This window comes from Hemitrygon akajei, chromosome 5 (genome assembly GCF_048418815.1).
Source record: "Hemitrygon akajei chromosome 5, sHemAka1.3, whole genome shotgun sequence".
Lineage (NCBI taxonomy): Eukaryota > Metazoa > Chordata > Chondrichthyes > Myliobatiformes > Dasyatidae > Hemitrygon > Hemitrygon akajei.
In genome coordinates, this window is record NC_133128.1 from 167220343 (window position 1) to 167243694 (window position 23352).

At 39.6% G+C, this 23352-nt stretch overlaps 1 protein-coding gene across 4 annotated transcripts in view; it reads left to right on the top strand.

The window, feature by feature from the left end:
• The window catches only part of sestd1 (SEC14 and spectrin domains 1), a 128313-nt gene that overhangs the window by 59740 nt on the left and 45221 nt on the right, over nt 1-23352 (top strand). For all 4 annotated transcript variants that reach the window (XM_073047108.1, XM_073047107.1, XM_073047110.1 and 1 more), the window contains exons 7-8: nt 5310-5423; nt 22291-22388. In XM_073047108.1, the coding sequence (XP_072903209.1) occupies nt 5310-5423; nt 22291-22388 (212 nt within the window). The remainder of the gene's footprint in view (nt 1-5309; nt 5424-22290; nt 22389-23352) is intronic.

Sequence of the window (23352 nt, forward strand, 5' to 3'; positions counted from 1 at the left end):
ATGGGTTTGTAGCTTGTTAAGCAGCTTCGTGTCACACCTTGTCAAAGGCCTCGGAAAATCCAAGTGCACAACATCAACTGATTCTCCTTTGTTTATCCTGCTTGTTAGTTCTTCAAAGAATTCCAAGAGAATTATCAAGCAAGGTTTTTCCTTGAGGAAACCATGCTGACTGCGGCCTATCTTATCATGTGCCTCCAAGTACCCCATAACCACATCCTTAACAATCGACTCTGAGCAACATCTACCCAACCACTGAAGTCAGACTAACAGACCTATAGTTTCCTTTCTTCTGCCTGTCTCCTTCCTTGAAGAGTGGAGTGACATTTGCAATTTTCCAGTCTTCAGAAACCATTCCGGAATCTAGTGACTTTTGAAAGATCATTGCTAATGCCTCCACGATCTCTTCAGCCACCTCTTTCAGAACCCTGGTGTGTACACCATGTGGTCCAGGTGACTTACCTACCTTCTCTGCCTTCTCTCAAGTTATGGTAACTTCACACATCTCATGCCCCCAACACCTGGAACCTCCACTATACTACAAGTATCTTCCTCAGTGAAGACTGATGCAAAATACTTATTCAGTTCCTCATTTCTTTGACCTTCATTGCCAGCTTTCCAGCATCATTTTCCGGTGGTCTGATATCCACTCTTGCCTCTCTTTTATACTTCATGTATCTGAAGAAACATTTGTTATTCTCTTCAATATTATTGGCTACCTTACTTTCATATTCCATCTTTACCTTAATAACTTTTTTTATTTGCCTTCCATTGATATTTAAATGTTTTTCAATTCCCTAACTTCCCACTAATTTTTGCTCTATTTTATGTCCTTTCTTTGGCTTTATTGTTGGCTTTGACTTCCCTTGTAGTCTCGGTTGTGTCAGCTTGCCTTAGAATAGTTCTTCCTCTTTGGGATGTATATATCCTGTGCTTCCCGAATTGCTTCCAGAAACTCCAGCCGTTGCTGCACTGTCGTCATCCCTGCCAGTGTTCTTTTTCCAATTAATTTTGGCCAACTTTTCTCTCATGCTTCTGTAATTCCCTTTACTCCACTGTACTACTGACACATCTGATTTTAACTACTCCTCCTCAAATTTCAAGGTGAATTTGATCTTATTATGATCACTTCCCCTAAGGGTTTTTTTACCTAAAGCTCTCTAATCAAGGAAAGACTACACCAACTTGAGCATTCAACTTGTGTGCAAAATATGACAAACTGCATATACAAAAATAAAGAAAAAATAATATTACCGTAGATGCCGGATTATAAGCCGCTACTTTTTTCCCACGCTTTGAACAGCTTTGAACACTGCGGCCTTTACTACGGTGCGGCTAATGCATGGTTTTTTTTCATGCCGCCAAAAACATTTTGCCTCGTAACAGTAGACCAATAAAATCGATGAGTAGTTCACAGAGGTCCAATGAAATTGTACGATAAATCAAGCGCACTTTCACAATTAAATTATTGTAAATCAGTCATTTGTACTCACCCTCATCAACATGGAAAACACTCGAAGAAAAGCATTGTGCTGCCTTTATGGCAGTTATTTAGTTTATAATATTTTTGCTTAGTAATTCATTTGTTAGTATTTTCTAGTTAAAGTTAGAAGTGTTTTAAGTATATTTGTTTTCTGTACTACATCCCGGGATGCTATGACGTCACATCCGGTTTCGCCGCTTCTTGTGGGAAAATACCGGTTTGCGATAAACGGAAAGGTGGGGGCGAGCGCATTAGACTCGCGCGAGAACGCTGCTTTTAAGTTAAAGGCGATCAATAACTTTTCCTGGTAGGCTGCAGTATATATTTTTTTACCAGTCGTTAGGAGATATTGGAATGTTGTTCGTGCACTGTTCAGTAAAAAAGTATACGCAACGTAATTTGTGTGTTACCGATACGTATGTATATTTAAAAGTAGCCGTGTTACAGGCACGGTTCGATAAAAAGCATTTGCAATATATATTTGTTTATGCTACCATACGGATTTAATTAAAAGTTAAAAAATCCTCACGTGTAATATCTTTCTGTGTAAATATCTCATATTACAACGTGGGACACCTGCGGCTTAAAATCCGGTGCGGCTTGTACAAGTACAAAATTGATTTTCTTTCTAAAATTAGAGCCTGCGGCTTTTAATCAGGTGCGCTCTGTAGTACGGAATCTACGGTAAATAAATAAGCAATAATAATCAAGAACATGTAAGGAAGAGTTCTGAAAAGTGAGAATATTGGTTATGGGAACATTTCAATGTTGGGGCAAGTGAAGTTGAGTCAAGTTATCTCCTTTGGTTAAAGAGTCTGATAGTTGAGCATCTATCACCCGATGACAGCTAGGACAAGAAAGCATGTCCTAGGTGGTGGGGATCCCCGATGATGAACGCTGCTTTCCTGTGACAGCTTTTCATGTTGATATGCTCAACAGTGGGGAGGGCTTTTCCCATGATGGACTGGGCCGTTTGCACTACATTATGTAGGATTTTCCGTTGAAGGGTATTGGTGTTTCCTTACCAAGTTATTATGCTATACACTCTGCGTAGCCAGATTCTGCTCCAACTCCATCTACAAGGTTGCAGATGATACCACCGTAGTGGGCTGTATCTCAAATAATGAAGAGGTGGTGAACAGCAAGGAGATATAGAGGTCAGTAACATGATGTTCAGAGTAATTTTATTAGCAAAGTACATGTGTCACGATATACTACCCTGAGATTTATTTCTTGAGAGCATACTCAATTTATCTATAGAATAATAACCATAACAGAATCTAATCCTCTGATGAGGATTGGCTCGTGTACCTCTGGTTTCCTTCTTCCAAGGTCAATGATTTGGCTGCTCAGTCTTGCTGATTGAGTAAAAGCTTGTTGTTATGTCACCACTCAGCCAGATTTTCAATCTGCCTCTTATACACTGATTCTTCACCACCTTTGATTCTGCCTACAGTGGTGGTGTCATCAACAAACTTGGATATGGCATTGGATCTGTGCTTAGCCACACAGTTATAAGTGAAAAGCGAATAAAGCAGGGGGATAAGCACACAGCCTTATTGTGCTCTTGTGCTTATACAGATTGTGGAGGAGATGTTTCCAATCCAAATTGACTGGTCTCTGCAAGTGAGGAGATCAAGTATCCAGTTATACAAAGAGGTATTCAGGCCAAGATCTAGGAGCTTATTGATTAGGTTTGAGGGGATGTTGGTATTGAATGTTGTGCTGTAGCTGATAAAGAGCATCCTGATGTATGCATCTTTGCTGTCCAGATGTTCCAGGGCTAATTGAAGAGCCAGTGAGATGGCAGCTACTGTGGACTTGTTACTGTGGTAAAGCAAGCTGGAGTGAGTGGATCTTAGTCACTTCTCAGGCAGGTGATAGGTTTCATCGCCAACCTAAGTACTGCTTGATGATGGTCATTGACGCAGGACACCGCACTCATCTTGGGCACTGCTATAATTGAAGCCTGCTTGAAACAGATTGGTACCACAGACTGCTGATGTGAGAGGTTAAAGATCTCTGGGTGAACACTGCACCCAGTTGATCATCATAGGTCTTTAGTACTTTGCCAGGTACCCTGTCTGGGCCAGTTGCTTTTCATGGGTTCACCCTCCTGAAGGGTCCTTCATGACTGAATTCACAGGATCATTGGGGGCTGTGGAAGTTTGTGATGGTTCCTCCATGTTTTGACAGTCAAAGCGAGCATTGAGCTAATCTGGAAGCAAAGCAGCTGGTGTCACCTATGTTGATTGATTTAGCTTTATAAGAGGTGATAGTATTCCAGCCCTGCCACAGCTGTTGAGTATCTTTCATTAATTTTGATCTTTGCTAGATTTTTGGTGGGGGGTTTTTTCAAGCAATTTCAACATCATCATCATCAGACAATTCTGAAGGAGGAAAAGAAATCCAGCCCCTTTATAGTCATTACAGGTCTTAACTTTGAGGGCAATAACATTGCAAATTTCTAGATCTGATTTCCCCCCCCATTTTTTTTCAAGTTGATTTCTTTGCTTCCAAATTTGCAGCATCTTTTATTGCTATATAGTTCTGTGAGTGTTTCCATTGACAGTGGGTTGCCATTGTGCTCAGATTCTTTTGCGGCAAAAGCTAATGTACTATTTAACTTTCTAATGGTTTGCTGAACCTGTATATTTATTTTCAGTGAATTGCGCACAAGGACACCCAAGTCCCTTTGTGCACCAGCACCTTGCAGTCTCTAACCACATAGGAAATACACTATATATATTTTTGACTTAAATGATTCATCCTCTATGGTTTACTGCTAATTTAGTTTATCTGCTTTATACACAGATACAATGCCCCATTATTATCTTTACTCTTACTGCGTCCCTCTCTAGGTTTTTGACATCGCCTTTGTATTTACAACTCGTACCAAGTTTACATACACAATGCTGGAAGAACTCAGCAGGTCAGGCAGCATCCGTGAGAAAAGAGTAGCCAACGTTTCGGGCTGAGACCGGTCTCAGCCCGAAACGTTGGCTACTCTTTTCTCACGGATGCTGCCTGACCTGCTGAGTTCTTCCAGCATTGTGTACGTATTCTTTGATCCACAGCATCTGCAGTTGTATTTTTATGTTTCGTACCAAGTTTTCTGCCTGTTGCTTTTTGTAGATGATCTTTGAATGTAAGAATCATTCTCTCTATTGTTATTATCCCATTTATAAAAATCAAGCATACCGCAGCTCCTTTTCCATATTGCCATATTGTGATTAAAAGTTAAGTAGCTTGGAATATATAATGGCCAGCCTTAGTTGCTTTGCAGCCAGACTTCTGTACTTCAGTAACATTGTCAGCCAGCACAATAGGTGGCAGTGATAAGGCTGAACATTTATTTATTGATTAGTGTGTGAGTACCATGGGACCTAGCATTTCTTAATTGACACCAAACAATATTATTTTTTTGATATACTGTATGTGTTTGTAGAGTACTTCAGGTTGTATTTTTTTTTTGTATGTTTGAAGTTGAAACTCATTCCTGGAAGAAATAAAATTACAGATTTTTGAACCTTTTGGGAATCAGAGATGAGCGCTGTTCTTACCAATAATGGAGATTGCTATTCTAGAATTTATAGTCTAATTTGAGTAAGTCTGTTCCAATCAGATTATAGAAACACAAATTCATGTAGAATTTTTATATCTTTGTAACTCAGTTTCAGCATTGTGAAGAGAATGGTTGAGACTCCACAGTCGTACACATGGAATTCAATGTAAAGATGTGTATGAGTTTTGAAATAAAAATTCTGCTGTGTATTTTTTATTATGGAGAGTTATTAAGTGTCTTGCTTTCTCAATTTATTTTCAACAGGTAATTTTGGTATCTGCCAACAAGCTTACACGCTACATAGAACCATGTCAATTGACAGAAGAATTTGGAGGTTCACTTCTGTACGACCACATAGACTGGCTGAACAAAAGATTGGTTAGTACTATGAAGTTGTAGCTGTTGTAAAATCAGCATACAGAATGTTAATTTATTATATACGAGTGATCAGCTAATTGTAACTTTCCTGATTATTTTAAATCATGTCTTGACTGGACTTTACTAAATAGTGCATAGTAGGAGCTGATGTATATCAGATATCTAAGGCAGTAGTGAACTAAATGGGGAATTTAAATTTGTAGGAGCAAAATTAGTCCATTCAGGCATGGAGTCTGTTCTGTTTTTCAATCATAGCTGCTTTTTTTTCAACACCATTACCCCAGCTTTTCCTTGTAACCTTTAACCCCCCCCTTACCAATAGGAACCCACCATTCTTTGCACAAAATACACTCAGTGACTTGGGTTCCACAGCTCTCTAACTGAAGAAATACCTCCTCATCTCAGTTTTAATGGGGCATCTCTTATTCAGAGGCTATGTTTAGATTCTCCTTCTCATGGAAAGGTGCTCTCTGCATTCACTTTATCTAGGCCTTTCAGTGTCTGGTAGACTTCAGTGTAACCCCCTGCTCAATCTTCTGAATTCCCATTGCATTCAGGCTCAGAGACATCAAACCCTCATTGTATGTAAAGCCTTTCATTCCTAGTGTTACTCTTGTGAACCTCCTCTAGGGCCAGTGCAGAATTCCAGATCTGGTCTGACCAATGCCAGCTTGCTTTTGCATTCTTTTCCACTGACTTGGCTAGTAAGTTAACCTTGAGGGAATTCTAAACTAAAGCTCCCAAGTCCTTTTAGACCTCAGATTTCTGAATCCTCTCTCCATTTCGAAAAATAAACTTTATTCTTCCTATCAAAATGCGTAAATTGAAACTAGTCTGCCTTTTTTTCTTCCGCCAAAGAACATGACCATACACCTCCCTTCACTGTATTCCATCTGCCATTTCTTTGCCCACTCTCCCAACCTGTTTAAGTCCTGCAGACTGCCTGCCTGCACAACAGCACCTGTTCCTCCAGCTTTCTTCAAAATGTCTTCAATCTCGGTTACAATTCTAGCAGTTCCTTACAGATCATTAATATACAAAGTGAAAAGTTGTCCCAACACTGACCACTGCAAGACTCCATTAGTTCCCTGCAACCATCCTGAAAAGGCCCACTCTTTGACTTCTGCCAATCAGCCAATTTTCAATCTGTGCTTGTGCCTTGTCTTGATTACCATGGGCTCTTGTTTGGCAGTCTTGTGTGTGGTACTTTGTCAAAACCCTTCTGAAAGTTCGAGTAAATAAATTCCACCAACTCTCCTTTGTTAAACCTGCAATATTATCTCCAAAAGACTTCTAACAGATTTTTGAGGCAAGATCTCCCTTTCACAAAACCATGCTCTCTTCATCCTATTTTAGCCTATATTTTCAAGTGCTCTGAAATTTTATCCTTAAGGCATATGAGAAGAATTAGGCCATTCAGCCCATCAAATCTGGTTTGATCATGATTGATTCATCTTCCCTCTTAACCCCATTCTCTTGCCTTCTCCCAATAATTTCTGATACCTTTGCTAGTCAAGATCCTAACAACCTCCATCTGAACATTTTCCTCTATATATGTTGCTTGACCTGCTGACTTTATCCAGCATTTTGTGCGTGTTGCTCAAGATTTCCAGCATCTGCAGAATCTCTCATGTTTCTCGAATCTTCTTTTATTGTCTAGATTACCTTCATCTTCTCCTGCCTTACAGCTTCTTTTAGTGTACTTTTCTGGCTTTCAAAAGCTTCTCAATCCTTTTGCTTCTCTCTAGTCTTTGCCATATTGTATGCCTTCTCTTTTGTTCTTATGCTTTACTCTCCACCTTTGCCAGCTATGGCTGCCTTGTTGTCCCTTTAGTGTGTTTCTTTTTCCTTGGAATGAAATTCTGTGAAATAGCTCCCAGAAATTCTTTCCATTGCTGCTCCACTGTCTTCTATGCTCAGGATCCCTTCCAGTCAACTCTGTCCAGCTTCTTCCTTATGCCCGTAGTTGCTGCTGCTTAACACTAATATTGTTACATTAGATTTCAGCTTCACTCTCTCAAACTGCAGGGTGAATTCCATCACATTTTGGTCACTGCCTCTGAAAGGTTCCTTCATCTCAAGCTCTTTGAACAGATCTGCCTGATTGTATAATGTCAAAACCAGAATTAGCTGTACTGCAAGCTGCTTTAAAAATCCATCTTCTAGGTATTCCACAAATTCCTTTACTTGTAGTCTACTACTAACCTCATCTTCCCTACTTGGATGTTGAAGTTTCCCATGCTAACTCTAGCATTGTCTTTGTCAAGTGCCTTTTCTACCTCCTGCTATATTTTGTACTCCACACCTTAACTGCTGTCCCGAGATCTATGCACAGCTCCCATTAGGTTCTTTTTACTTTTGCAGTTCCTCATGTCTACTAACAAAGATTCTGCATGTCTCTCCTTGTTATCAATTTAATTTCATTTTCACTAAGAGTCACTTAGAATTAAAATAAAAAGCTCTAATGAAAACTACTGGGAAATTCAGTTTTATTGCAAGCTAGATCTTGACCTTTAAAATCCAGTGGAAGATTTTAAGAGCCTGCATGAAGAGAATTTAAACGATTGAGTGTGTCTATACTGGATATGATTAGAATGTAAATATGCTCTGAACTTGAGTCTAAATAGTAACATCTAAAATCTCTCAGAAACCTGAATCTAAGACAGGATTAATAATCACCTGAGGTGAGGTTAAACTGGTTGTGGTTGTTAGTGTTAGGTTTACACCTTTTTTTGAACAAGATAGTAACATGATTATGTTCTCCTACACAACCTAAATATCCAAAGAATTTTAAAGATTAGTCAATGCACCCCAATTTCTTCTGTCCCACAAGATCCCAAGATGCTTTCCATCTCGTCCAGGAGAATTTCTTACTCCAGCTAACCTTTTTAATACCTCAATGCTATAAATTTTTAAACACATCCAATGTTTGAACTATCTCCTTCCTTGCTACTGTTTGTAAATACCCTTTTTCCTCATTCATGCATATACAGTATGTTTTCATACATTATGTTATACAATTGTTATACAAATTCATACAGTATGTTTTTCTGCCCTCAGCATCCACATGCATCTTCCTGTTTTTGGCCTCACTGAGTTTTAATTCTCTATGCCACTCCCCCACCTCTTTTACCTTCCTCTCTGTTTTTATGTTGTGTGTTGTACTGTTGTATACCACATCAACTGCATCACCCTCTTCAATTCTGTCACTTTATTAAAATTCTGTCAGTTTGGTTCTGTTCAGAGTAAATTGTACTTAACCAAAGCGATAGTGCAAAAGGTTTAGATGGGGCAGAATTTGTTAGTTGGAGAAGCCATACTGGTTCTAGTACTAGGCAAAGTAGCTGGTCAAGGGACAGATCTCCTAGTGAGTTAGTGAGCATTTCAGAGACAGTGACCACAACTCCCAGATCTTTAGCATGGTATTGGACAGGATAGAAGCAGACAGTATGGGAAAATAATTGGGGAGGGCAAATTATGAACTTGGGAGCATAAGTTGGAAACCGATGTACTCTGGGAAATGTACAACAGAAATGTAGGGGTTGTGTAGGGAGCACATGCATGAGTTTCTGGATAGATTTGTCCCATTGAGACAGAAAAAGGATGGTAAGGTAAAGGAACTGTGTTTGTCAAGAGGAAGAAGGAAGCATACTTGATGTTTCGGAAGCAAGGTTCAGACAGGGCTCTTAAAAGTTATAAACTAGCCTTATGAAGGGATTTAGGAGAGATAAAAGGAGACACATAAAGGCTGTGGTAAGTAGGATTAAGGAAAACCCCAAGACATTCTGCACAGGCATGGAAAATAGAAGGACAACTAGAGTGAAAATAGGGATAAAAGAGGAAATGTGTGCCTGGAGACTGAAAACATAGGGGAGGTGCTTAATAAATACTTTGCTTTAGGTATTCACCAGTGAAAGGGACCTTGATTGTGAGGACAATGTAGAACAGTCTAATATGCTGGAACACATCAACATAAAAAAAGAGGCTGTGCTTGAACTTTTGAAAAACATTAGGATGGTTAAATCCACAATTTAGACAGTATATACTCCAGGCTACTAAGGAGAGCGATTGTTGAACCTTTGTCAATGATCTTTTTGCCCTCGCTGACTGCAGGAATAATAGCGGATCTCCCAATGGCTGCACATTTTAATTCCACTTCCCATTCCCATTCTGATATGTCAATCCATTACCCCTCTACTGTCACGATGAAGCCACACTCAGGTTGAAGGAACAACCCCTTATATTCCATCTGGGTAGTCTCCAACCTGATGGCATGAACATCGATTTCTCAAACTTCTGGTAATGCCCCCCCCCCCCCCCCCACCATTCTCCAACCCCTTTTTCCCTTTCTCACCTTATCTCCTTGCCTGCCCATTGCCTCCCTCTGGTGCTCCTCCCCATTTCTTTCTTCCAAGGCCCTGTGTCTTCTCCTATTAGATACCCACTTCTCCAACCCTGCATCTCTTTCACCAATCAACTTTTCAGCTCTTTACTTCCATCTCTTCCCTTCCCAGTTTCACCTTTTACTTTGTTTCTCTCTCCCCTTCCCCCACCTTTTAAATCTATTTTTCATCTTTTTTTCTCCTGTCCTGCCAAAGGGCCTCAGCCCAAAACGTCGACTGTACTTTTTTCTATAGATGCTGCCTGGCCTGCTGAGTTCCTTCAGCATTTTGTGAGTGTTGCCTACGTTCCACTCCTGTACCTAAGAAAGTGCCACTAACTTTTCTCATATTAGGCATTTCCACCCTGAGAAAATTACTGGTGGCTATCCATTCTATCTATGCCTCTTATGATCTTATACACCTCCATCCTTCACCCAAAAGAGAAAAGCTCTCACTCACTCAACCTGTCCTCTTGAGACATGCTCTCTAATCCAGGCAGTATTCAGATAAATCTCCATTTTGCCCTCTCTAGAGCTTCCTTTAATGATGCAACCAGAACTGAACACAATATTCCAAGATTGGTCTGACCAGAGTTTTATAGAGCTACAACATCACCTCATGTCTCTTAATAAACTCAGTCCACCACAACAAACACATTCTTAACCAACTTATCAACTTGTACAGCAATTTCGAGGGATCCGTAGGTGTGGACCTCATAATCCTGCAGTTCCTCCACACTACCAGGAATCCTGCCATTAACCTTGCACACGGTCTTTAAATTCGACACTTTGATGTGTATGCTTCCTACTTTTCCATATCGAATTCCATCTGCCACTTTTCAGCACAGCTGTTAGTCCTATCAACATAATGTTGTAACCTATGACAGCCTTTGACATTCTTCACAACATGACCACTTAATGGTGTCTGCAAACTTACTAAAACCACCCTTCCACTTCCTCAACCACATCATTTACAAAAATCACAAAGAGCATGGGCCTCAGTATAGATCCATGGGGAATATCACTGACCACCAACCTCCAGGCAGAGTCCATCCCTACTACCACACTCTCCCTTCAGTGGGTAAGCCAATTCTGAATCCATGCGGCAGTTTCTTGTTCCCATGCCTCCTAACTTTCTGAATGAGCTTATCATGGGGAACCTCATTGCAAACCTCATTAAAATCCATATTCACTATTTCCACTGCTCTACCTTCATTAAACTGTTTTATCACTCCCTCAAAGAATTCAATCAGCCCCTCACTGCCTCTCACTATCCCAAGCTGACTATCCTTAATTAGATTATGCTTCTGCATATGCTTGTATCTTATCTGTAAGCATCCTCTCCAATGGTTTGTCCACCACTGAAAGACTCATTGGTCTGTAATTCCCAAGATTATCCCTACTGCCTTTCTTAAACAAAGGAATAAGATATACAGGTGGCCACACTGGGAGATGTGCTTGGTGGTGGGATCCCGTTGGAGATAGTGGAAATTTCTCAAGTCCTGCCGAAGGGTCTTGGCCTGAAATGTCAACTGTACTTTTTTCCACAGAAGCTGCCTGTTTCTTCAGCATTTGTGTGTGTTGCTTGGATTTCCAGCATTTTCAGATTTTCTCTTGTTTGGGAGTAGAACCTGGAATGGTCTTCTGCCCATCCACTTCAGTTTTGATGTGTGGTGCATTCAGAGAATATCTTCTGTTTGCTACTGTTAGAATGTGTGAATATTTGAGTTACTGTCACTTTCCTGTCAGCTTGAACTAGTCTGGCCATTCTTCTCTGACCTATCTCATTAACGGGGAGATTTTGTCCACAGTCCACAGAGCTGCTGCTCACTGGGTATTTTTTTTAAGTTTTTCACACCATACTCTAAGCTCTAGTGACTGTTGTGAATGAAAATCACAAAAGATCAGTTTCTAAGATACTCAAACCAACAATCATTCCACAGCCAAAGTTACTTAGATTATACTTATCCCCCAATCTGATGTTTGGTTTGAACAACAACTGAACCTCTTGACCATGTCTGCATACTTTTATGCATTGAGTTGTTGCCACTTGATTGGCTGATTAGATATTTGCATTAATGAGCAGGTGCTTAAAAGGAAGTGGTCACCAAGTGTAATTGTAGGGTGATTGAGGAATGTATAGGGGGAGTGGTAAAGGGGGTTACATTAGGGAGATTTAAGAGACTCTTAAGGATAGGCATAAGGATGATAGAAGGCTATGTGGGAGGGAAGTTTTAGACTGAACTTGGAGTAGGTTAACAGGTCAGCTGAAAGTATTGTTCTGTGTTGTTTCTCCTACCCTTTTACTATTTTTATGTCGTCTTTTTATTCGCACTCTTTGCTGTTCTCATTTTAGTTTTCACTGCTACTCTGATTCTAGCCAATGACCAGCTTAAGTTAATTTTGATTAAGCACACTATAATTGTGTACAGTTTAAAGCAATCATTAACACTCTTTCTGACACTTGTAATTGGAAATGATCATGTTCAATAAATATTCATACCATAGGTATTAACTATTGATGTGCAATTTCGATGAAAATGCAACTTTTTTGTGTGGGGATAAGGCAATTAATGGTAAATTTTGTCAGCAACAATAAACTTTATTAAGCTGAAAATTTGACCTGTTCTCACTAGAGTGTCATTCAGTGGATCAAGGCTCCCCCAGATCTATCTGTATGCCAGGAATCAATGTCTGCACTTTCTGGTCTCAGAAAGAAATGAAAACAAAACTGCTCTTGAATGTTCATCTTTTCCACCTAATGGTATATCTCTGTTAACTTTTCTGTTTGGTTAACATTTCTGTCATGCCCTAATGATATCTTTAATGTGAGTCTAAATATTTAAAAGGATTTGCTGATTTCAGGAAGGTGATTTGTCAGGATGCCAGAAGCAGGTTGCCCAGTAATTCTAATTACCAACCCACTAAGATACAACTCTTCTTTTTTTTGTATCTTAATTGAGTTGTTTAATACGAAGTTCAAAGTAAATTTATTATATATCACCATTTACTACCCTGAGATTCGTTTTCTTGTGGGTATTCACAGTAAATAAAAAGAAACAATGGATCAATGAAAAGTGACACATGACAGAGATGGACAAACTGTGCAAATACAAAAATGAAATATAATAAAAATAATATAGTCAATAAATATCGAGAACATGAGTTGTAGAGTTCTTAAAAGTGAGCCCATAAATTGTGGAATCTGTTCAGTGTTAGGGTAAGTGAGGTTATTCCCTCTGGTTCAAAAGCCCTCTGGCTAAGGGGTAATAACTGTTCCTGAACCTGCTGGTGTGGGACTTGAAGCTGCTATGCCTTCTTCCTGATGGCAACAGTGAGAAGAGAGCATGGCCTGGATAGTGGAGATCTCCGATGATGGATGCTGCTTTCATTCAGCAGCACTTTGTGTAGATATGCTCAATGGTGGAGAAGACTTCACCTGGAATGGATTGGGCTGTATCCATTACTTCTTGTAACTTTTCCATTCCAGGGCATTAGTGTTTCCAGGCCGTGATGCAACCAGACAGTATTCTCTCCACTGTGCATCTATAGAAGTTGGTCAAAACTTTGGATGACATGCTGAATCTGCGTAGACTTGTAAGGAAGCAGAGGCACTGCTGTGCCTTCTCTGTAATGGCAGTTACATGTTGGACCTCATTCTCTGAAATAATAATGCTGAGGAATTAAAATTTGGTGTCTCTCTTCACTTCTGATGCCTTGATGAGGACTGCCTCATGGACCTCTGGTTTCTTCCTCCCGTGGTCAATAATCAGCTCTTTGGTCTGGCTGACAATGAATGAGAGTTTGTTGTTGGAGCACCACTCAACCAGATTCTCAATCTCCCTCCTATATGCTGATTTGTCACCCCATTTGATTCAGCCCACAACAGTGGTGTCGTCAGGAAACTTCAATATGGTGTTGGAGTTGCATGACCTCAGAATCATAAGTATAAAGCAAGTAGAACAAAGGACTAAGCACACAGCCTTATGGTGCACCTGTGCTGATGGAGATTGTGTAGGAGATGTTGCCAATCCAGACTGACTGAGGTCTGCAAATGTGGAAATTGAGGATCCAGCTGCACAAGGAGGTATTACCGCCTAGGTCTTGAAGCTTATTGATTAGTTTTAAGGGATTGATAATTTTGAATGCAGAGCTGAGTCAATGAAGAGAACCCTGATGTACATGTACATCTTTCATGTCCGGATGTTCCAGAGCTGAGTGGAGAGAGCCAATGAAATGACATTTGATACAGACCTGTTGTGATGGTAGATTGTCAATGGTGGGAATTTTGTTCAACTGTATTTCAATTCAGCATGGTTTCAGGTAACTTGAAGTGCTAGTTTTGTCTTTTATATAATTTTATGACACTACAGCTGAAGCCCACAGTCAGAAAGAGAGAATTAATCTGCTGGTAAAATTTGGTACTTTGTTTCCTTACATTACATATTATATATTACGTACAGTGCAGCAACAGGCCATTTAGCTCACAGTGTTGTGCCAAACCAGCTAAAAGGCAAATCAAAAACACCCCAACACTAATCCCACTTATCTACACAATGTCCAAATCTTTCCATCTTAATTACATTCAAGTGCCTATCCAAACGTTTCATAAAAGCCTCTGATCTAGTTGCCTCTACCACCATAACAGGCAGTGCGTTCCAGGTATCCACCACTCACTGAGTAAAAAGTTACCCTTCATGTCATCCTTGAACCTCCCCCTCTCACTTTCAATGCACGTTCGCTGGTATTAGACATTTCAACCCTGGGAAACAGATACTCTCTATCCATTCTATCCGTGTCTCATAATCTCAATCAGTGTTTCTTGCCATCGCCCCTCTTAGGCACAATATACTTTCTGGTGCTCCCATATAGTGTAAAAACATGTCTACCATATGCTAACATGAGAAAGATGATTCTGCTTTAAATTTTTATTTGTCTTTAAACCTGGCTTAATAAGTGCCTGTGCACTGTACAACAGCTTCGATACTGATGAACCTTGAGCTTGATGGTTTTTAGCAAGAGTTGAAATATCTGGTTCAAGTTGTGACCTCAAAAACCTCAAGTCCCCACGTGTAGCAATGTCCAAGCGGTTTCTGTTTTTTGTGAGTATGTGGTTTTCTGCACTGAAGCCTCTTTCAACAAGGTAGGAGGATGGAAATGGATTGAAGAGCAATTTGGCTCTTCTCCAAAGACCTGTATGACAGTGTAGCCACATATCACAAAAGCCAAGATTTTTGAAAGTCATTTTTGTTTTTACATAATTCTGAATTTCGATCATTTCTTCTTGCAAACTCTCTTCCTGTTCTTCCACCTTGCAAAGAAATGGGTTAATTACCCAGTCCATAATTTCCAGATCATTGAAATCCTTGAATTGATTCTGAAAATCCTTCAGTGATTGCAGGTGTAAACAGTACTCTTGCAAATCACTGTCTATGAAAGAGTGTTCCATACTTTCCATGCAGGGAAACTGTGAGAGCATTCTTCTCCCAGTGTTTTGCTTGTATATTTACAATTTTCTGATAAAAGTGGACACTGCACTTCTTGCCTGGATTAAATTGAAAATCTCACCCTGCCGTTTCATATTTAGAATGTTCACTTTGTCATACAGATCTGCTAGGTATGCCACATCTCCACAGAGAAGTACAGTCTTGTTTCCCAAGCTCTTGTTGGCTTTGAGCAAAAATTCAACCACAATGTCAAAAAGATCAAAGAAACATTTAAAGCAGCAGCCTTTTGATAGTCATTGCACTTCAGTGTTTTAGAAGCAAGCACTCAACCTCTTCATCATTATCTTGGCATAACTGGCAAAATATTCTGCTGTTTAATGGATGAACTCTAATTTTGTTGAAAGCAGATATTACCAGAGTAATGCTTGAAAAAAATTTGATGGCTGCGATTTTTGCTGCAAGATGCTTACGATGAATTACACAGTGGATTGCAAACAGACTTAGAATTTCTTTTTTCATAAATGCTACTAAACCAGCCTGGCAACCTGTCATATATGGTGTTCCATCTGTCGCACAAGAAATCATGATTCCTAATCGGAATAATTTTATCCTCAATATACAGATTGATTCTCTGATATTTGTTTTTTGACTTTTTACAAAAGAGAATCTCCTCATAAAGCTTTCCATTTTTGATATTGCCGTTAGCAATGCCTTGTTATCTCGCACAGTTGACTTATCTAGTTGTATCCCAAATTCTGTTTTTTGTAGCTCTGTGCATAGTTGATACTCAGTGTCATCACTCATTTCATCAATACGATGAGCTACAGAGTTATTACTCCAAGGAATTGATTTTAATATACTGGTATCCGTTTTGAGAACCTGGTGAGCAACAGGCATTATTAATCTTACACCAATTATATGAAATTTTCCACACTTTGCTATCATTTTGGAACTGTTATAAGAAGCAACGAGACCACTATTATTAAGGTAATTTGTAGCTTTCTTGGCACATGATTTGAGTGTTCAGTGCTTTTCAAATACTTCTTTCGTCTTCGGGTACTGAGTAATACCATGAGTAGCCTTTTCAAGGTGTCTTTTTACGGAAGTGTTCCTGCAATCTTGATGATTTCATGGCTTCATTAGACAGTACAGCATTTCCAAATAAGACACATGGGGCATCACTGATCTTATTGAATTTTTTGAAGAGGTTACGAGGAAAGTTGACAAGGGTAAAGCAGCGGATGTTGTCTATATGGACTTCAGTAAGGCCTTTGACAAGGTTCCGCACGGAAGGTTAGTTAGGAAGGTTCAATTGTTAGGTATTAATATTGAAGTAGTAAAATGGATTCAACACTGGCTGGATGGGAGATGCCAGAGAGTAGTGGTGGATAACTGTTTGTCAGGTTGGAGGCCAGTGACTAGTGGTGTGCCTCAGGGGTCCGTATTGGGTCCAATGTTGTTTGTCATATACATTAATGATCTGGATGATGGGGTGGTAAATTGGATTAGTAAGTATGCAGATGATACTAAGATAGATGGCATTGTGGATAATGAAGTAAGTTTTCAAAGCTTGCAGAGAGATTTAGGCCAGTTAGAAGAGTGGGCTGAATGATGGCAGATGGAGTTTAATGCTGATAAGTGTGAGGTGCTACATTTTGGTAGGAATAATCCAAATAGGACATACATGGTAAATGGTAGGGCATTGAAGAATGCAGTAGAACAGAGTGATCTAGGAATAATGGTGCATAGTTCCATGAAGGTGGAATCTCATGTGGATAGGGTGGTGAAGAAAGCCTTTGGTATGCTGGCCTTTATAAATCAGAGCATTGAGTATAGGAGTTGGTATGTAATGTTAAAGTTGTACAAGGCATTGGTAAGGCCGAATTTGGAGTATTGTGTACAGTTCTGGTCACCTAATTATAGGAAAGATATCACCAAAATAGAGAGAGTATAGAGAAGATTTACCAGAATGTTACCTGGGTTTCAGCGTCTAAGTTACAGGGAAAGGCTGAACAGGTTAGGTCTTTATTCTTTGGAGCGTAGAAGGTTGAGGGGGGACTTGATGGAGGTATTTAAAATTAAGAGGGGGATAGATCGAGTTGACCTGGATAGGCTTTTTCCATTGAGATTCAAACAGGAAGACATGATTTGAGAGTTAGGGGGCAAAAGTTTAAGGGTAACACGAGGGAGAATTTCTTTACTCAGAGAGTGGTAGCTGTGTGGAATGAGCTTCCCGTAGAAGTGGTAGAGGCAGGTTCAGTATTGTCATTTAAAGTAAAATTGGATAGGTATATGGGCAGGAAAGGAATGGAAGGTTATGGGCTGAGTGCGGGCCAGTGGGACTAAGTGAGAGTAAGCGTTCGGCATGGACTAGAAGGGCTGAGATGGCCTGTTTCCGTGCCGTAATTGTTATCTGGTTATATGATGGGAGTAGAATAAAACTGTACTCTAGGTATGTATCATCGTATTGAGCACTTTCTTCAGTTTCTGTTTCTCAGCAGGATTATAATTCAAGGCTTCACCGCCTTCAGACTCAGAGATCAAGCCATGTGTATTTATCCACAGGGCTAAATTAAAATATAAAATGATCAAAACTAGAAATGCCTTTCAGATGTTAACGCTGGCAGTGTTGACATGGTGGGACAGGTCACACGTCTCAAGTTAGGGTGCCACTTATTGCCTACCCCACCCCACCCCAAAGAATCTTGAACACTCCCCCTCCCCCCAACAGCTTCTATTTTCCTTAAAACCCCTTGGGGCACATAACTGCCCCTGTTGGGAATCACTGCTTTATTAGATCTTCCCTCAACCTCTGACACACCAGAGAAAACAGCTCATGTTTATCCAGCCTCCCATGATAGCATATGCCCTCCAAACCAGGCAGCGTCCTGGTAAACCTCTTTTGCAATCTCTCCAAAGCCTCAACATTTTTCCTATAGTGGGGCGACCACGACTATATGCAGTACTTCAGATGTGGCCTAACCAGAGTTTTATAAAGTTGAAACATAACCTCTTGACTTTTGAACAAAGTCTCAACTAATAAATGCAAGCATTCCATAAGCCTTCTTAATCACCTTATTTGCCTATGTAGCCACTTTCAAGGAGCATGTAAATCTTCTCTGAACCCTCTCCAATGTCAGTATATCCTTTCTAAAATAAGGAGCCCAAAACTGCACACAGTACTCCAAGTGTGGTCTCACGAGTACCTTATAGAGCCTCAGCATCACATCCCTGCTCTTGTATTCTATACCTCTAGAAATGAATGCCAACATTGCATTCGTCTTCTTCACAACTGACTCAACCTGGAGGTTAACCTTTAGGGTATCCTGCACAAGGATTCCCAAGTCCCCTTGCATCTCTAAATTTTGAATTCTGTCCCCATCTAAATAATAGTCTGCTCATTTATTTCTTCCACTAAAGTGCATGACCATACACTTTCCAACATTGTATTTCATTTGCCACTTCTTTGCCCATTCCTCTAAACTATCTAAGTCTCTCTGCAGGCTCTCTGTTTCCTCAACACTACCCGTTCCTCCATCTATCTTTGTAACATCAGTAAATTTAGCTACAAATCCATTAATACCATAGTCCAAATCATTGACATACATTATAAAAAGCAGCGGTCCCAACACCGACCCCTGTGGAACTCCACTGGTAACCGGCAGCCAGCCAGAATAGAATCCCTTTATTCCCACTCTCTGTTTTCTGCCGATCAGCCAATGCTCCACCCATGCTAGTAACTTCCCTGTAATTCCATGGATTCTTACCTTGTTAAGCAGCCTCATGTGCAGCACCTTGTCAAAGGCCTTCTGAAAATTGAAATACACCACATCCATTGCATCTCTTTTATCTAACCTGCTTGTAATTTCCTCAAAAAATTGCAGTAGGTTAGTCGGGCATGATTTTCCTTTCAGGAAGCCATGCTGGCTTTGGCCTATCTTGTTACGTGCATCCAGGTACTCCATAATCTCATCCCTAACAATCGATTCCAACAACTTCCCAACCACTAATGTCAGGCTAACAGGTCTATAGTTTGCTTTCTGTGCTTCCCACCCTTCTTAAATAGCAGAGTAACATTTGCACTTTTCCAGTCATCCAGTACAATGCCAGAATCTATCGATTCTTGAAAGATCAATGTTAGTACCTCTGCAATCTCTCCAGCTACTTCCTTCAGAACCCAAGGGTACATTCCATCAGGTCCAGGAGATTTATCTACCCTCAGACCATTAAGCTTCCTGAGCACCTTCTCAGTCGTAATTTTCACATCACATACTTCACTTCCCTGGCACTCTTGAATGCCCAGTATATTGCAGATGTCTTTTCGCTGTGAAGACAGATGCAAAATACGCATTTGATTGCTCTGCCATTTTTGTGTCTTTCATTACAGTATCTATAGTGTCATTTTCTATTGGTCCTGTATCTACCCTCAACTCTCTTTTACCTATACATTCGGCCCTCCTTATCTGCGGGGTATTGGTTCCGGGATCCCCTGCGAATACCAAAAAACGCGGATGCTCAAGTCCCTTATATAAAATGGCGTAGTATTTGCATATAATCTATGCACAACCTCCTGTATACTTTAAATCATCTCTAGATTACTTTTAATACCTAATACAATATAAATGCTATGTAAGTAGTTGTTATACTGTAATATTTAGGGAATAATGGCAAAAAATTCTGTACATGTTCAGAACAGACGCAACCATTGTAGCTCTTCTGGGAACGCTGAAGCCTCCTCGGCATCAGCCGATCCCGATTCTCCCATGATCTTTAAGCTCCTGAGGCTGTAGCGCTTTACATAGCTAGCCAGCCATCCCTTACTAGTTTTAAACTCTTTCCTATCACTCACAACACAAGTAGCGAACAAACGGGACATGAGGCAAACAATGAGTAATACTTTTAATCATCTCTAGATTATAGTACTTATAATACCTAATACAATGGAAGTTGCTATATAAATATTTGTTACACTATTGTTTGTGGTATAAGGACACTTTGGAGGAGGCTCAATAATATTAAAGTCGGGATCTGTGGAGGTTGAGGGCTGAGGACCACTTCGGCAAGCAACATGCCACTTTTCAAAAGATCTAAGATATTTACTTTCTCGGCGAGAAATAGCACTTTTCTTAGCCTTTGAGGAATTCCTTAGACCATTTAATTGCTTTTTAGGAGCCATTTTTTCACAGAAGCAAAGTAGCAACTGAACAAGACAAACAACGAGTGCTGGAGAGAGAACTTCTGTGTTTTCCCGATTTGCGGTTGGTTGAATCCACGCATGCAGAACCCACGGATAAGGAGGGCCAACTGTATATACTTTTTTAAAAAAAGCTTTTTGTGTCTTCTTTGATATTAGTCGCCAGCTTCCTTTCATAATTCATCTCTTCCTTCCTAATGACCTTCTTAGTTTCCTTCTGCAAGTTTTTAAAGTAAGAAAACCAACTTCAAGTGATTAAACAATGATGGTTTAAGAAATCCATCATGATAAATACAATACCTTGAATTCAGCATTGCAGCATGTCAGTTGTCAGTCTCAGCACTAAAGAAGAAAACCTACTAATATTCTTTATCAGGTCTCGTCATCTCTCTATTTTATGGTGTATTGTTTCTCCGGCAAAAAATTGCAGTTAGCTTGGAGTGACGTGGATCTTTTCTTACCTCCCAAATTATATTCCTGAGAAATGCGATCATTTTCCAAGATGTTTTTGGATAGGGTTTGTATTTATCTACCTCAGCAGATTTTATTTTTTTCTATATTGCTCTTTGGAACTATCATTTAGTTATTGAAATGGATAAATAAATTGATTAGATTGGCTGAGATTTCTTAATGAAATCTTGGTGCTGCATGTGTTTGTAGTCCTATTCAGATTCCGTATTCACTCAGGAATTGCTGTTGCTCAGAGGGCCCCAACTCATGCTCGAGAGAATGATGAATCAGCACATTGATTGTGTGCTAGACACAGTGCATAGATTACCTCACAGCTTGAGATCCAACATTTGCCAAGAGGATGCTTATGTCTTTTTGCAGCCCTGTGCTACTTGTAGTAAACGTGCTCAGAATACTTAGGGCCTATATTTTGGCGGTTTCTGGCATTTACTTTGATAATTCAATCCAATTTAAAGATTTCCCAAGCCAGAAAATTTAAACTCAGGTAATTTATACTTAAAGTAGTTTAAGTATATGTCAGTAGAGTAGCCAGAATTCCTTGCATGATTCCACATATACAGTTCTTTGAAAATGATGTATTATTTCTCAAAACAGCAGGTTGAGTAATTTTTTTTACGAAGTATTTGGGTTTAATCCAAACATCAATAATCTGAATGCTTGTACTCTCAGGTTTCTTGAAACAATTTGAGTTTTTGGAATCATCAGTAAGTTTTCCATGCATTGTCTGATCCTGTATTGCTAGTATAATAAAGAAATTTTTAATATAATGCATAATGTTGCCATTCAAATAATTATTAAGATTGCATCAGATATAACCAAAAAGAAACACGCAGTAAATGATTGATTCTATCATCTGAATATCAGGCTATGCCTGGATAATGAATGGATTCTGTTTTTGCAGCCATCCATAAGTTGGAGAAAATGACTTGATATAGTAACCACAGCATTTAAATGAATGGTATCAAAGGACTGATACGAGAGCAATTACTAAATTACCTTCTTCTGTTTACTGCTACCTTCAGGGAGGAGGTACAGAGTCTTAAAGACACACTCTCAACATTTTAAGAACAGCTTCTTCTCCTTCACCATCAGATTTTTGATTGGTCCATGAACACCACCTCACTATTTTGCTTGCTTTTTGTAACACTGATTTTTTAAAAAATATTTCTTATTGTAATTTATAGTAATTTTAGGTATTGCTCTCTATTGTCGCTGCAAAGCAACAAATTTCACTACAGTGGTCAGTGATAATAAGCCTGATTCTGATCCCCATCACTAAATGCAAAAGTTATTGTGCATCTATGTGTGAGTTAGTTTTAACTTGAAAATCATTTTGAAAGTATTTTAAAGCTGAAATTTTCCTTTTCAACTCAGGTTTTTGAGAAATTCACGAAGGAATCAACATCATTGCTAGATGAGCTAGCTTTAATTAATAATGGATCTGAAAGAGGTAATCAACAGGAGAAAGAAAGGTAAAAATCATGTACAAGATGATTTTACAGTTGAATCAGAAAGTAGTGTGAATTTGTATTGATGGTATCTGATTGTGTTCTTCCCCTGAAGTAAAAACAGTGCACCTGTATAGGTGCTTAATAAATACCTTTCTAGTTTTAACTATCTTCTTTAGATTACTTCTCAGTCTTTCCTGTAGAATTCGGGCCAGTTTTTATTATCCTTTCATTTAACTATTGCAATGCAGTTCTGGTTATTCGGTAAATCGTTTTTGCACAATCTCCAATGCTTCAAAGCCATTTAATGGGGCAGATCAGGGATCTGCTAATCAGGGATTGTATCACGGCTGCAGAAAAGGAGGAAGTCATGGAGGGGTGAAGTCAGAAACAGGAAAGGGGGAATAACTCTACTGGGTGTTATTTATAGACCCACTCCCCCCAATAATAACAGAGATATTGAGGAGCAGATAGAAAGGCAGATTCTAGAATGGTGCAATAATAATAGGGTTTTTGTGATGGGTAATTTTAACTTTCCTGATATGGACCGTCATCTCCTTAGAGCAAGAGGTTTAGCTGGGGTGGAGTTTGTTAGGTGTGTTTAGGAAGGTTTGCTGATACAATATGTATGTAAGCCAACTAGAGAGGAGAGGTTGTACTTGATCTGGTATTGGGAAATAAACCTTGTTAAGTGTCAGATCTCTTGGTGGGAGAACATTTTGGAGGTGGTAATCACAACTCGTATCTCCTTTACCATAGCGTTGGAGAGGGATAGGAGCAGAAAGTTTGGGAAAACATTTAATTGGGGTAGGGGGAAATATGCTATTAGGCATGAACTTGTGAACATAAATTGGGAGCAGATGTTCTCAAGGAAATGTATGGCAGAAATGGGGCAAATGTTCAGGGAACATTTGACAGACAGACATACTTTATTGATCCCAAGGGAAATTGGGTTTCGTTACAGTCACACCAACCAAGAATAGTGTAG